We start from the raw sequence: 14,309 nt of genomic DNA, 5'->3' as shown, positions 1-14,309 counted from the left end.
AAACCACAACAATAATAAAGGGTCTTTGAAAGGTACATTGAAAGAGATGAGTATGTTTGCTTTCAAAAGAGAGGACTAAGGGTAAAGATGTAACACCAATTTATATTTATCCAAAGGGCTGACTCATACAAAAGAAAGCAGCCTTATTTAAATAGTGAAACCAAAGGCAGAACAAGGACCAGATAGATGAAATTAAAGGAGGAATATCAGTCTAAATATTGAGAGAAATTTCCTTATGGTAAGACCATAGTTAGAATAGTGGTGTTCTATTCTAGTTAGAATAATAGCGCACTTTGCTTGCAGGAGATCTTCCAACAGGCTAGGCAGCTATCTGTTGGGGATAGTTTAATAAAGTATGTTAGTAAGCAAAGTGTTGGACAACATGATAAGGTCCCTGTCAATTCATGTTGGTCCTTTTCATAACAGTGCTATGTAGCCCATTGTAGTGGTCTATGAGATGGCATCATTGAAAGGAAAATTAAATCAATTCAGCCAACCAGAGTCATGGAGTGAATGGGAGGATTCTACAAATCTATATAGTAAACCAGACTTGCTTTGCTAAATTACAAACAAAACCAATTGGAAGAAGCGGTGTAAAGAGAGTTTAATAGAGAGTGTTTTTTTCAAAGATTTTTTAGGTTTCCAAAGAAAATAGATATTTTAAAATAAACTTGTAACTCTGTGGCACTATTCAGTTAATTCTGGAGATGTATGTGGAAAGAGAGAGGGAGAAATGGCCTGAGATTTGTCTAAGTCCCCAATTTAACAAATAGAGTTTTACGAAAGTTCCAAGAATATTGTCCCTTGCTATTGTCCTGCTTCCTGCAGTGCTTCTATAGTTGTAGCTCAATGATTTCAACTGGTCTTCTATCAAAAACAGCAAGACCAGTTGCTGTATTTCCTAGGTGGGACTATTCACGCCAAGAAAGCAATAAGCAATAGTGCTATCTCATGAGGCCACACTATTTGGCTTCAGTGACATTGCCTCAACCACCAAAAGCAGGGTTGTGACTCAAGTTTTAATTTATTATTCCTAGGATTATTTATAGTGATAAATTAATAACATAGCTAGTAGAATTTGTATAAAACTCTAGTTTTATTGACTTTAAGTAGAGTAGTTTGGAGAGAGGTAATTTCCATCTGTAAAAATAAAGCCTTCAAATGGCCAGAGAGCTGACCAAAGGAATGCATCAAACTGCAGTAACTGTTGTCATAAATCCAGCTCCTTTTATAACGAGATATACAGAAATGCTATGTTGGGTTCAAATTAGAGTTGGTATGATTGGACTAGAATCTGTGTATTGCTCAGATAACTAACATAATAAATGCAAATGGAGTATTTTAAAATGTCTTTGTTTTTTCAAAGTTCATGGCCAAAATCCCAAACTCTACTAGAGATATTTAAACGCATCATTTCAGTGGGGTCAAATTATTTAACAATGTGATGGATTTCCGCTACAGAGGCTTCAGTGTTGTTACGTCTCAACTGATAAGCATCATCATGTTTATTAAATAGATTGAACTTGGCCGCATGATCTTATACTGCGATCCAAGCTTTGCTTCTCAGGAGAACTGTTGTGAATTATCTGAGCATGTGGTAAGTTTGGAAAATAAAAATGTATTATTTTTTTGTAAAAAAATGTAACAAAATTGCATGGCATTATTAGTATGGCCTATCATTTGAAGAAAGCAAGTTTGGTGAATTTAAGGCATCATGATAGAAACTGGAAAACCTAATCCCGTTTTCAGCTAGTGACCTTGGTTTAGTTACTTTCTCTCAGCCCTAGGAAGGAGCAACGGCAAACCATGTCTGAAAAATCTTGCCAAAAAAACTGCAGGGACTTCTCAGGGTAGTTTCTGAAAAACGGGGATGATTGAACAAGAGAGGGGGAAAATATCATTTGAAGGATTTTTTTTTCTTTATTTTGATGAGGCAATCTTTATTCGTTAAAAAATAAAATCTATGTTCTACCCAGACCTTTAATGTTCTGGGAACTTGTGCACAGTGAAACATCTATTTAAAAAATAAATACATTAGACATAAAAATACAAGCAAAAAGAAATGTATTTTAAAAATCTTGAGGAATAATAATGGCACTTCTTCCTAAACTCTAGTAAAAAAATCTTGAAATTTATCTACCATTCAAATAATAAGAATAACAGGTTCAAATCACTGTAACAGAAGAACATCAGTGTCACTGGAGCTGCTGTTGTTTCAGAGGCTTTATCAGTACAGTATATGTTCTAAGCATTTTGCTTGTAGCATAGTGCACTCTACCTATGGATTAAGTAAATATAAACTAACACCTATTTAAAATAATAATAACAGCATTTACTGTAATTCCATTACATTATGATTGCCAGATTTTCAATTCAGATTGCTGAACTTGTCAACACAAGTTTTTTTAAAAAAAAAATTAACCATGGAAATGTAGTCTCTGAAGATGCAGAAGATGCTATAGATAGTATAATTTAATCTTAATGAATTAAACTTCAGTCCAGATAATATGTATTCATACTTTCAGCATCCTTTGGATGAAAGCTTGAAAACTACAGCAGCATCACCATCAGTTGGTAACATTGGTAAAATACAAGCTCTTCCAATAATGGAAAAAAATCCTGAAGAAAAATGTTTTTGCTCTCAAAATAAGGTATAATCCTCTTTTATTATAATCTTTATATATAAAGATATAAGAATCTATATTCTTAAATGTATAGTTCTTTGACCAGATTTAACCTTTTATTTGGACTTTTGTACTGTTGTTCTTTTTTATACGCTACTGAATATTAAAGAAAGCTGCACAGCATTTTGTTTTATTACAGCCTTATATCATCTACAGTAGATGTGTCAGGCCACAATTCTTATAATCTGAAGTCTTCATGATCAATGGCCATGTTGTCTAGAAATTATAATTATAATTTGATATGGTTAGAGAAAAGCTTTTCTAGAAATTGATTTCTGCATATGAGAGGCAAGAGGAGAACGAGGGGTAATATGATAGCAATCTTGAGGGGCTGTCACAAAGAAGAGGGGGACAACCTATTCTCCAAAGTACCTGAGGGCAGGACAAGAAGCAACAGATGAAAACTTATCAAGGAGAGATTCAACCTAGAACTAAGAAGAAATTTCCTGGCAGGGAGAACTATTAATCAGTGGAATGGCTTACCTTCAGAAGTTGTGGGTGCTCCAACAACAATTTAAGAAAAAATTGGACAGCCATTTGTCCAAAATGATATACGGTCTCCTGCTTGAACAGAGGGTTTGACTAGAAGACCTCCAAGATCCCTTCCAACTCTGTTATTCTGTTATAGAGGCATAATATTGCAAAGAGAATGAAAGTGTGAGTTAAAATAGTACAAGGTTATCTGAAGTCGTATTTTCTGTGAATTTTTTTATTATAAAAACTCATAGATTTTACCTTTGACAAGGATGACACCAACTAGGAAGTTAACAGTTTACAAATCTACTATAATAAAGGATGATAACAGTCATTTCAAATTGATTAGAAAAATATTTCTGCAAGTTATGTTGCAATGATGAAATATCCAAACAGCATGAATGATTGTTTATAGAAATGTTAATTTATGAACCCATTCTTCAAAACATTAGCAGGGCCATCCGTAACTTGAGCTAGTGGCTAAGTATCCTGACCAACATGGAAGAATATGGGTCATTTAATAGCCCAGGTCAATTGTTGCAACCTCTACATTAAAACAATGAACAAAACAATATGAGGACACTGGACAGCAGCATTTCCCATAAACATTTCAAGTACATTAGAAGCAGGGAGCAAGGACAGGTCTGTATATCAGTGTGACAGCAGTCACTTGCGAATCAATAACAAATGCATTGCACAGAAATCGCATCTGTCCTTACTAGAAGAGTATCATTTAAGCTCTTGAACCATGCAATTTTCATAAAGCATTGTCAATTAAAATAATGATATTTGCATATAATTTTCACAAATATAGAAGACATAAAGCTGCAGTAGATATTTTGCACTAGAATATATCTTATTTTCATTTTTTCTGTCTCATTAAAGTATTCTTATGTCAGAATATATATCTGTTAGCCTGGCAATTTTAATTTTAAAATAAAAAAAAAAGTAGAAAAGTTGAATTCATAATGTTGGGTATATTTGTACATATGTATGGTTGTGTGCACCAAGGATGACAATAATCAGCTCAGTTTGCTGAACTATAATCTCTATCAGTCCACACAATTGTAGCTACAAATGAAGGATAGCGCAAGTTGTAATTCAGCAGCATTTGCAGAGCCACTTATTCCTGACTCCAGGGAGATAAAGGTATAAGACTGTTTCTCCCTGCATTAGAGAAAATGGTTTTTCTAATATCATCCAATATTATTCCAATCAGAAACATCAGTTTAGAACTCTTGAACACTTTGAGCAACAAGTGCAAAGTCAGAATAGGGTTTGTTGTAGCAGTTGCAGGTATCACTCAAAGTACTTCCCTTTTCTATCAGTAATACTACCATTAGATGGAGCTCTGGCATATTATACAATTACACTTTATGCTTACCCTGTAAGGTCATTACTTATAGGGCATTGTTTACTTCCCCCCCCCCAAACATAGGATTCTAGAATAAATACCCTAGCTTTATTCTCAACAGGGAGAAGCAGGATTGCCAGGCGTAGCTGGTTTGCCAGGCCAGAAAGGAGAAAAGGTAAGATTTTACCGGCAACATTTCTACTGTCTTTTTGTTTGGGCAGTTGGTTTTTCAGAAACTGGAAAAACATTACATGTCCATATTTGTTAAGAAGAGAACTTTTTTTGGTATAATGTCCCAATGGAGATAAATTCTGTCCAGACAGATTTGCTTGCCACTGACCTTAATATTATTTAAGTAACTCTTTTTAAGCAAAAAGAGTTTTTTTAATTAGGTTTTTTGTTTGTTTGTCTTTGTTTTTAGCAATTTCAGTTTACAGGCAAGAATCCTCTAAGAATGTTGTTTGGTTTGAAGCTGGGTGTGATTTTTCTTTTTTAACCACATGGTTTCTGGCTTTGATTTTTTTTTTTTATGCCTTCAAAATGAGATACATAGGAATGTAGCGTGTATGTGTATTTAAATAAAAACATTCTAATTTAACTTTCAATGCAGTGTTATTTAACTGACTGGCAAGTGTAATTTTTTCAGTTTGTAGTAAGCAGATGTCCATTCTGTTAGAATCTTAGGCATATTTTAATTTGTTATTAACAGTTGGGAAATAAATAATAGCAAGTGAAACAACAACAGAAGGTAGAATTTTTCAACAGCAACTTTCCCTGCCAAATCCTCTCTATTCAATCAGACCTTCATATATTTTTTCCATTTTCTCTATTCCAAAATTCAAAATTCTCTGTGCCCACTCAGCTTTCTTTAGAGTGTTCATTTCCCACCCTTAGTATATGATGTTCCTATAATTTGTTACAGACTGATTCTTTTGGATTCTGGTTATTAAGTTCTTGAATTAAAGTTATCAATAAATGATATTAACCGATAGCGTTCATTTAATAGTGGTCAGTGGGACTGGAAACTCTGTTGCTAAACTATACGGTTGAAAAACGTCACATGACCACTGATGACAGCAGTTCAAGCAATTCCAGTAGCTTTTGTTATCCCATATGGTCATTGGGCATGTGAGCGTCATTTGTTAGTTCCTGATGGTTTCCCTATTGACTTTGCTTGTAGGAAGCCAGCAGTGAAATAGCAAATGACAATCACGTGACTGTGGGATGCTGCAACAGCTATAATTACAAGGACCCTGGTTCAATGCTGCTGTAACTTCAAACAGTCACTGAATAAGGACCACCTGTAATTTTTAATAGATACTTCAGTTGGTTTGTTTCAGAGTTTGTTAATTAAAGGATGAAAAGAAGTGATTACCTAAACTCAGCCAGCTGACTTTCATGCCAAAGGGAGGACTAGAACTTAGGTTCCTAATGCAACACTTTAACTACTAAACCATACAAGCTCTCTGGAATATATTTACTTTCACTCCCTGAATATATTTTAAGTATCTTTGTGATATTTTTCTGAGAATGCTAATACAGGTAGCCCTCTACTTATGACCACAACTGAGCTCAAATTTTTGTTGTTAAGTTAATTTTGCCCCATTTCCACAGTTGTTTAATGAATCATTGCGGTTGTTAACTTAGTAACGTGATTGTTAAATGTATCTGACTTCTCCATTGGTTTTGCTTGTCAGCAAGTTGCAAAACATGATTCTGGGAAACTGCAACTGTTATAAATATGAATCAGTTGTCAAGAGTCTGAATTTTGATCATGTGACTGTGGGGATGCTGCAACAGTCATAAATGTGAAAAACAGTCATAAGTCATAAGTTTTGTTGTAACTTCAAATGGTCATTAAACAAACTGTTGTAAGTCAAGGGCTACTTCTAGTTGACTCTTACTTTATATTGTTCCAATTTGGCTATGCCATCATAATTCAGAATCTGTTATCTCATGTTTGAATTTAATTCTAAATAATTGTCAGATTCATGTTCTATAAAGTTTTTAAAAATTGCTAAGTACTATTCGGCTAAAAACAAAACAACCACTGATTCTAAAACCACAATTTAAAAAAATCAGTTGAATGGAAGTATGTTATTTGCATGTAGTGCCAATTGAGCTCAGATACATTAATCTGTGGTAATTACTTATACAGTATATCTCCCACCCTGCAAAAATATATTTATTTTAATATATTTGCATAAAGTCTACATATATTTGCATAGTCTATTAGTATAACTCTCTCTCTCTCTCTCTCTCTCTCCACACTCAAGCAGAACTATACATGAGTTAAGAAAAAAGGCAATATCTCTCCTCATAACAAAAGCCACAGTATCATGTTTAGATGTTATCCCAATGCTCCTTATTGAAGACCACTTCAAAAGCCCTACTCTCCATTCTTACAATTCCTAGTTTGAAACTGCCAAAGTGTTTGGACAGAACAACCCTCCAAAAAAAAAGAGTTCCGTAACATACCTCATGGAGGACTGTCAACAGGCAATTTCCAATCCTCATTGACTTTGATTAGCGTTTTGCTATTTCTGAAAGCTTTCAAATATTTGGCATTCCCTTCTCTGGTACAAAACAAGTTGCCCTATTTCTGCGTAAGCCTTGGCCTTTTTACTTCTTGGTAGTATTATTTTAACACTTTTTAATCAGCCAACAACATATCTGTTAAGGATGTTGCAGTACAAATAGTATTTCAATTTTTTAAAGTTTGAAATCATATTTAAATAACCAAACATTTTTCTATAATATCACCTAGAACAACCTTTAAGTACTGTATGGCAATTAAGCCGTGGAGTCGGTCAATGCTATGAAAATTCTTTAACTGTAATTCAATTAAAATGAATTAATTTTTAAAAAACCAATAAAATAAATAAGAAAAAAATCTACAAAATGAGTAATAATAGTTGGAGTTTAAATTAACATTTTATTTGTTTTTATTTATTTACATATCAAACTTAAGAACCACCCATCTCCCTCACAAACCACCCATCTTCCTCACAAAGAATACTTTGACAATCAAAACAATTGGTGGTCATGAATTACAGTCTATCAGTAGGAAAACACGTGTTTTCAAAACCTTTTCATTCTTATTTTTATTTCCTACTGGTATCAATGTCTGCCTTGTTGCTTGTTTGATATCTGATAAACCAATGCTTAGGCTGTCAATACAACTAAGAATATTGGGTTCTTCCCCCCCCCCCATCACTCCATTAAATATGAACATATTTTTGTGGCTTTCATTTAAAAAAAATATTGAACTATTGACACAATTATATGCAACTTCAATACCAGGGAAGATTCTGGAAAAGATAATGAAGCAACGAATCCAGGGGTGGGTTTCAGCTAGTTCTGACTGGTTCTTGCGAACCGGTAGTGGAAATTTTGAGTAGTTTGGAGAACCGGTAAATACTACCTCTGCTTGGCCCTGCCCCCAATCTATTTGCTGCCTCCCAGTCTCTCAGCTGCTCGGCTAGAAGGAAAAAATCAGGGTTCGCTTTTCAATAGGTAGATCACTTGATAAAGAAGAGGGGAAAAAACAAGATACCATCGCTTTAAATTGACAAGAAGCAGCTGCTGGAAGGAGGTTTTTACTTGCAGAAGTGAAGTCACATTCAGCAGTTCGTTTCTGGGTCAGCTGAACAACAAACTAGATAAGAGGAGGGATTTTTATATGGTTCTATGTTTTTGAAGTTTTGGGGTTTGGGCAACATGGGCTTTGTGTTTCTAAAAAGGTTTGGGCAATTTCCATTGTGAAATATCCTGTCTTGAATGAGCTTTCTGCCTGCTTGTAAAGTGGAACTTCCGGCCTCCACTTTCTATTATCTCTAAGCACCGGTAGCTGTTTTCTTCTTACAAAGTTTCCTTTATGCAGCTGGCAAGAATATGGAATGAGCCTCAGGCAGGTTCCTTTGTTAGTAGCTTGATTTTTCCTTGCTTTTCTAGGAGCCTTTTCTTATGAGTAATATTTTATTTGAGAAAATGAAGAGTGGGGAGTTTGATTCCTTCCCAGAACAGGTTAGTGGGGTGGGGAGGGAATGGGGATCTTGCAGTATCCTTCCCCTGTCACGCCCACGAAGCCACACCTACCAAGCCATGCCATGCCCACCAAGCCACACCCACAGAACCAGTAGTAAAAAAATTTTGAAACCCACCACAGAACGAATCAGTGAACACCAAGAAGAAAACAAAGTAATAACCAAAAGCCAACATGGGTTTGTCAAAAACAGATCATGCCAGACTAATCTTATTGCATTCTTTGACAAAGTGACAAAACTAGTAGACCGGAGGAATGCTGTCAGTATAATTTACTTGGACTTCAGTAAGGCATTTGATAAAATAGACCATAACCTACTACTAGATAAAGTAGAAAAATGTGGGTTAGACAGCATCACCACCAGATGGATTCATAACTGGCTGACCAACCACACTCAACATGTAGTCCTCAATGGAACTGCAGCTACGTGGGGGGAGGTATGCAGTGGGATACCCCAGGGCTCATTTTATGCTCAGTACTCTTCAACATATTCATCAATGATTTGGATGAGGAGATAGATGGGGAACTCATCAAATTTGCAGATGACACCAAGCTAGCAGAAATAGCCAACACTCTGGAAATAGGTTTAAGATACAGAAGAATCTTGACAGACTTGAAAATTATGCACTATCTAACAAAATGAAATTCAACAGTGAAAAAAGTAAGGTTCTACATTTAGGCAAGAAAACAAAATGCACAGGTACAGTATATATGGTACCTTGCCAAATAGTAATAACTGTGAGAGGGATCTTGGAGTCCTAGTGGACAACCATTTAAATATGATCCAGCAGTGTGCAGCAGCTGACAAAAAAGCCAACACAGTTCTTGGCTGCATAAACAGAGGGATAGAATCAAAATCATGTGAAGTGTTAATACTACTTTATAATGCCTTGGTAAAGCCACACTTGGAATACTGCATCCAATTTTGGTCACCACGATGTAAAAAAGATGTTGAGACTCTAGAAAGTGTGCAGAGAAGAGCAACAAAGATGATTAGGGGACTCGAGGATAAAACATATGAAGAACGGTTGCTGGAACTAGGTATGTCTAATCTTATGAAAAGAACTAAGGGTGACAATACTGGAAGTTTTAAAGAAGATATTAGATAACCATTTGTCTGAAGTGGTGTAGAGTTTCCTGCCTAAACAGATTAGAAGACCTCTAAAGTCCCTTCCAACTCTGTTATTCTATTCTATTCTCACTTTCAGCTCAATTTTTGTAGGCTTATAGTAAGATACCATAAAAACCCAAGATATTTCCTTTCTCAACATTCCATTTGTAATGCTGTGATCAATTTAAATCCAATTTTTGTTGCGAAGGTAACCTTCTAGGGAAAGTAGAAATTGTGAGAAATATATTCAAAACAAATCTGCCTTGATTGTGCTAAATATAAATCGAAGTAAGGAGGTGCTTTAGCAGGTATTCAAAATACTGTTATAATACCACAATATCATCAGCATTTTCTATGTATCAAATTTCAGTAACACCTTCCATTCTCCTTTTTCAATTATGCCATTGGGGATCACACTGCCTAAAATGACCTTTCACTGATCAAGAATAATAAACTGTGCCCAATGATCCATGCAACATATTTAATCCCTAACTTGAGGTTGTCTGGAATTCAGCAAAAAAAAGTTGTTTGTGTCTAGAACTGCATGGGAGGAAAAACTAAAAATGAGTTTAAGGTCCTATATTTTTTCTCTCTGCTCTACAGAGAACAAAGCTATGGAAATCACAATCACCGTTCTGGAAAAGGAAAGCTAGAAAGGAACTCTATAAAGGATTTTTAAAAAAATGTTTAGTAATAATTCTGTTAAATGTCAAGGACTAAACTTAGCTTTCATAATCTTTTACATTTCAAAGTGAGTTTATATAATGAATTAAGCAACTCATTTAACCATGGTCAAATAAACCAATGCCATATTTATTTTTCCCTTCTATCTCCCAGGCATCCTTAAATCCAGGGGTGAAATCTAAAATTTGTTACTACCGGTTCTGTGGGCATGGATTGGGGGGGGGGGGGGTATCTGACTGGGTGGGCATGACCAACTTTTTTTTTTTTACTTTTAAAAGCATTTTTTCTACAACCTTAAGAGGTTGCAGAAAAAAATGCTTTTAGAAGCTTCTGACGATCAGGCAACTCAGCTGGGGTCGCCAGAGGCTTTTACAGGCATTTTTTTTCTACAGCCTCTTTGGCTGAAGAGGTTACAGAAAAAAAATGCTTTGAAAAGCCTCTGACGATCCCAGCTGAGTCACACGATCAACAGAGGCTTTTTTTTTTTTTTACTTTTAAAAGCATTTTTTCGGCTGAAGAGGTTGTAGAAAAAATGCTTTTAAAAGTAAAAAAAAACAGCCTCTGATGATCGCGTGGCTCAGCTGGGCATGGGGGGGGCGCAGTGATTTTTGCTACCGGTTCTCTGAACCACCCACCGCCATCGCTACCAGATCGGGTGATCCGGTCCGAACCGGGAGCATTTCACCCCTTCTTAAATCCCATGGTTAAAATTTTCTTTCCTGTTTTCATCTAGTGTCCTTGCTTCTTCTCTTGACATTCTTATCAACTTTATCCAGGTGCATTTGTACTTTCCATAAAGGAACTCCAATAAAACTCCCATATGACAGTTTAAAAGAACAGACCACATTGCTCTTTAGGTACATTATTTGTATATCTTTTTTATTTTTAAATAATAATTCAACTCCACGTTAAAGTCTGTTTTGTGGGTCTTCAAAGGAGTATATTCATCTTTGGTGACAATTTTTTTCCAATAAAAAAACTTCCAGTTATTTCACAAGCCCAGAAATCAAAGATTCCCTTTAAAGTAGCAATCAAGTGCTATCAACCTTCAAAATCTTATTTTGCATTGAAATGTAAACAAAACGGGTTTTTTTTTCTATAAAAGAGGAACTTTCAAATAGTTTCAAAAGGTTTATTTAAATCAGTTTCACATAGGCTTAACATTTAAACCAGTGGTTCTCAACCTGTGGGTCGGGACCCCTTTGGGGGTTGAATGACCCTTTCACAGGTGTCGCCTAAAACCATCCATATTTTCAATGGTTTTAGGAATAATTTTATGGTTGGGGGTCACCACAACATGAGGAACTGTATTAAAGGGTCGCGGCATTAGGAAGGTTGAGACCCACTGATTTAAACTGTTTAGAAACAACTCTAAAGTCACTCCTTTGTTATATGTTGCAAGAAGTTACAAAAATAGACCTTATAGACTTCTGGTCGACGTCTTGGCGATATCAGACACAGGGAACTGGTCTCCGAGTTCCCAGTGCTGATATCTCCCTGTTTGTGGGTTCAGAGAGGAGCCAAAGCTGCCTTGTAGGGGCAGTGAAGCAAAGAGGGGTGCCCTGTGAGGTTGTGAAGAGTTGCAGCTCTCCTATCTGACCCAGGGTTTCTTTTCCCTCTCAGCCACGGACAGGAGACTAGGAAGCCTAAAGATGGCTGCCACAAAGCTGGGACAACTGAGGAACAATTAAGACTGATGCTGGAGTGAAGTAGATGAACAGTGACTGGAACTGGGGGAGAGGATTCTTTTTTGCCTTAAACTTAATGCCAAGGAATAATTTAGAACTATTTGTTCAGAATTATTTGTTAAGCAGCATTTAAGCATTCTGAGAAAATACCAGACCGGAAGTGAAAGGTGCAAGAGAGAAAAATAATAAATTTTGAAATATACAGAAAATTGGAATCTTAAACTAGGAAGATGTGGTACTGGGAAGGCATTTTAAAATGCTGGAATCATTTACTTACAAAACTTATTCTGCTTTTATAATGGATTTATAATTAAAATGATGATTGACTATTGGCAATACTGAAATTTAAGTTGAGAGTGCCATCTACTGACGAAAGGAAAAATTACAAGTCTGGGAATACCTATATGAAGGACTGTGAAAATATTTACTGGATTATTCCTAACTACTCCATGACTACTGGAGACTAAAATATGAAAATAAGGAAGCTGTTTAATTAAAAGGACCCCTGAATGTTATGCTAGAAGATTGAACCTGTAAAGGGGACACAAAGAGGCATTTGATAAACTCTAGGACTATTTAAATGGAACTGATTGTATACCTATGAGATATAAAAAGCTGTGATTAGTGCACTCCTTGAAGGGTAATTTAAGGACTGAATAAATTGTTATTGGACTGCTGGACAAAAGTTGAATTGTTTAAAACAAAATAAGATGCTTTATAAGGAAGAAATGAGTGGAACTTATAAGGAAGAAGGGGATGGCATTACTTTTTCAAAACACAAAGGACATCATGAAGAAAGAATTTAAAGAGATTACGGAAAAAATGGAAAACATTATATGTGGGATGATGAATAAAGACCAAGACGCCCAGGAAAGGGACGAGCCAACAGAAGAAATGGAGAAAAAGATTGAGGTGGAGAACCAGAGAAAAAAAGAAGAAGACAAGAAGGAGATAACAATGAAAATAACAGTGACTGGTGAATTAAATGAGGGGTAAAACATATTAAGAGAGTTGAAAAGAGAATTGGAGATACAGGAAGATACTCTTGAAAGGGAGATAGGGGCCTGGGTAGAAATTTTGGAAGCTAGGCAAGGGAAGAGGATAGAGGTGGGAGAAATATCTAGATTGAACAGCCAAGAAGTAGATGCAGATAGAGATAAAGATCCAAGAGAGGAATATGGGAGGCAAGTCAAAAAAAAGCATAGCGATTAAAGTATTGAAGCAGGTATTAACTGCCCAGCATTATGAATTTGAGATGGACAGTCATATACATTGAAATAAATAAATAACATTCCAAGTGTAGTAGGCAGATTTGTTTAAAGACGATTTATTGACCTTGAATGTACCATTTGCCTTTTTCATAATGTTTGCATATCATTTCAGTCTTTTCATTAAGTTACCTACCATTAGCTCAAGATTCCTGTTACTCACGGCCCACTCAGATTGAATCAACATATACATGAAATGATATGTGTGTATCCCATAACCCAATGGGCCTCACTTTACTCTTGCATACATTTCACTCAATTAAGGTGCCATTATTACTTTAATATTCCCTTTTAACTTTGGTTCATTTAAAATAATTTGATAGCTTCATTCATTTGCAGACTGAAAAATGCCAATGATCAATAAAAAATAGCACATATTTTATTGCATTACTCAAGCTTTATCATTTCTAAATACTTTGTACTTTTTAATTTAAAGTCTGAATGGGCTGCTGGCTATGCTGGTATACTATACAGCATAAAGCCTATCACTTTATTCAGAGCTGTACTTTACCATTTTTAAAGTTTAGGAAACTACTGTACTTTGTATTGTGATTTATGAAAGCTACAATATTAATAACTGTCAAAAAAGGATGAGGTGGAAGTAATAAAATGAAATAATAATGAAAATAACCAATATGGCACAAAACTACCTTTTGGCAATGTTAGTATCCTACCGTAGATCAGGTGCTGGTGAGCTGAATGCCTGGTTAAATTTGATCTTTTAAGTATCACAGTTGCAAGATAGAATGAATTACTTCATTTTTGGTTTTTGGTTTTTCCTTTATTTACTAGCCATTTAATGGCCAAAGTTTATTTATTTATTATAGTTATGAAACAACTGAGTGCATATTTAGTATCATTTTGGTTATTACAATAATCAACCTAATTTTTTAAATATGAGTATCAGACAGAAAGTTGTACATAAATTCAGAAGATGCCAGAATGTACCAATACTGATATCAAACAGGCTTGTAGCCTGGCTAAAATATCTGGAAACAATA

General features: G+C 35.3%; 1 protein-coding gene across 1 annotated transcript in view; it reads left to right on the top strand.

Moving 5' to 3' along the window:
- The window catches only part of COL19A1 (collagen type XIX alpha 1 chain), a 170,385-nt gene that overhangs the window by 53,444 nt on the left and 102,632 nt on the right, over positions 1-14,309 (top strand). The window contains exons 6-8 of the mRNA XM_070954645.1: positions 1,517-1,597; positions 2,526-2,651; positions 4,634-4,687. Coding sequence (XP_070810746.1) covers positions 1,517-1,597; positions 2,526-2,651; positions 4,634-4,687 — 261 coding nt within the window. The remainder of the gene's footprint in view (positions 1-1,516; positions 1,598-2,525; positions 2,652-4,633; positions 4,688-14,309) is intronic.

This window comes from Pituophis catenifer, unplaced genomic scaffold (genome assembly GCF_029215685.1).
Source record: "Pituophis catenifer annectens isolate HBS135680 unplaced genomic scaffold, rPitCat1.0.hap2 SCAF_1, whole genome shotgun sequence".
Lineage (NCBI taxonomy): Eukaryota > Metazoa > Chordata > Lepidosauria > Squamata > Colubridae > Pituophis > Pituophis catenifer.
Note: the sequence above shows the minus strand (reverse complement) of the source record. Positions and strands in the feature narration are given on the sequence as shown.